This window comes from Psammomys obesus, unplaced genomic scaffold (genome assembly GCF_907164565.1).
Source record: "Psammomys obesus unplaced genomic scaffold, mPsaObe1.curated_primary_1811, whole genome shotgun sequence".
NCBI classification, from domain to species: Eukaryota; Metazoa; Chordata; class Mammalia; order Rodentia; family Muridae; genus Psammomys; species Psammomys obesus.
The window spans coordinates 212,685-214,397 of record NW_026585626.1 but is presented as its reverse complement, the minus strand read 5'-3'; the positions used below and the strand labels follow the sequence as shown (position 1 = coordinate 214,397).

General features: G+C 38.2%; 1 protein-coding gene across 1 annotated transcript in view; it reads right to left on the bottom strand.

Annotated features, from left to right (window-relative positions):
* The window catches only part of LOC129682290 (exocrine gland-secreted peptide 1-like), a 3,772-nt gene extending 3,018 nt beyond the window's left edge, over nt 1-754 (bottom strand). The window contains exon 1 of the mRNA XM_055614539.1: nt 674-754. Coding sequence (XP_055470514.1) covers nt 674-742 — 69 coding nt within the window. The 5' untranslated portion in view covers nt 743-754. The remainder of the gene's footprint in view (nt 1-673) is intronic.
* Nucleotides 755-1,713: the final 959 nt, after the last annotated feature.

Sequence of the window (1,713 nt, the reverse complement as noted above, 5' to 3'; positions counted from 1 at the left end):
CTATCTATCTATCTATCTATCTATCTATCTATCTATCTATCTATCTAAATAAATAAATAAATAAATAAATAAATAAATGATAGCTAAAAGGGTCATAAAATAAGTTCATTGTGAATGAATAGTACAGCATCAAACTTGATTAGGAAACATATATTTGGTACAGAGAAAGGAGGACTTATTTATCTCTAACTTCACATGCTATAGAAGTTAGCAGATAATTTGGCTGTGGTTTTTCATATTCAACTTTGTCTGAAACAAGGTCTTTAGTTTGCTCCTGGGTTCTTCTAACCCTGCCTCACATTTCGCAGCAGTAAGGTTGCAATGAAGACAAGCATTATATTTGAATTCAACTTTTAATGCTTTACTCACTGACACATATCTCAAGCCCCTTAATGTGTTTTTTTCTTTTTTGATATGTGGTCAGTGTCATGTATATGTAGCACATCTCCTTTTCCAAGTGTCCAGTTCCCATATGTAACCAGTGGGTACTTTTACTGCCAGTAGTAGAGGGCACAATGCTACTCCCTATATCCATAGCCTTGTTAACTGCTCCAAGACACCTAATGAGAATATTGTAACCCACCATCCCATCAGAATGTTTGTATTCTTATTTAGTGTACCATTTTACAAAGTACTCAGGAAGATCTGAGATAAATATCTATGGAAAACTTACTCTTCCTTCAGTGAACATTGATGGCAGCAGCAGAGTTGTGAGAAATAACATTGCTGGTAAAGAATTCATTGCGGAAACTAAGCAAAGAGTCCTGGTTTAATTAAGCACTGCATGGGACACAGAGGTAAACAATACATATTTGACGGAATATATGGCAAAGCAACTGAAAAATTTACTAACAGAGTAAGGGAAGAGTAGAGATGTGGAATCGCTGCAGTTTCATTGTGGCCACTTTGCTTATAATTGGTGGAATCCATGAGTTAAAGGACCTGACTGATCTCCCTGATGTGTACCTGCAAAGGCTCAAAATTTTCTAGGGTCTTTCTGCACAGGGCTATCTTCCCATCTTCAGAAAGGAAGTATGGAATAACGATTCAGGTTCTATTTTTTAAATTAATTTATTTTTTATTGATTACAGTTTTTTACTTTATATCCCAGCTATAGCTCCCTTCCTCATCCCCTCCTATTCCCACTCCCCAGCCCTCATCTCCTCTCAAGCCCCTTCCCAAGTCCACTGTAGGGGAGGTCTTCTTCCTCTTCCATCTGACCCTACCCTATCAGTTCTCATCAGGACTGGCTACATTGTCTTCCTCTGTGGACTGGCAAGGGTACTCCCCCCTCATGAGGAAGTAATCAAAGAGCCAGCCACTGAGTTCATGTCAGAGACCTCCCCTTTCCCCCTTACTAGTGAGCCCATTTGGAGACTGAGCTGTCATGGGTTACATCTGCACAAAGGTTCCAGGCTATCTCCATGGTCCTTGGTTGCAGTATTAGTCTCAGAAAAGATTCCTGTTTTCAGATGTTTTGGTTCTGTTGCTCTCTTTGTGGAACTCCTGTCTCTTCAAAAACTCAAGTAAGAACACATGCTGGAGAGGAAGTGGAGAAAGGGAAATAATATTCCATTGCTGGTGGGAATGTAAATATGTACAACGACTTGGAAATCAATCTGGTGCTTTCTCAGAAAATTAGGAATAGTGCTACCTCAAGATCCAAATATATATATATATATATATATATATATATATATATATATATATATA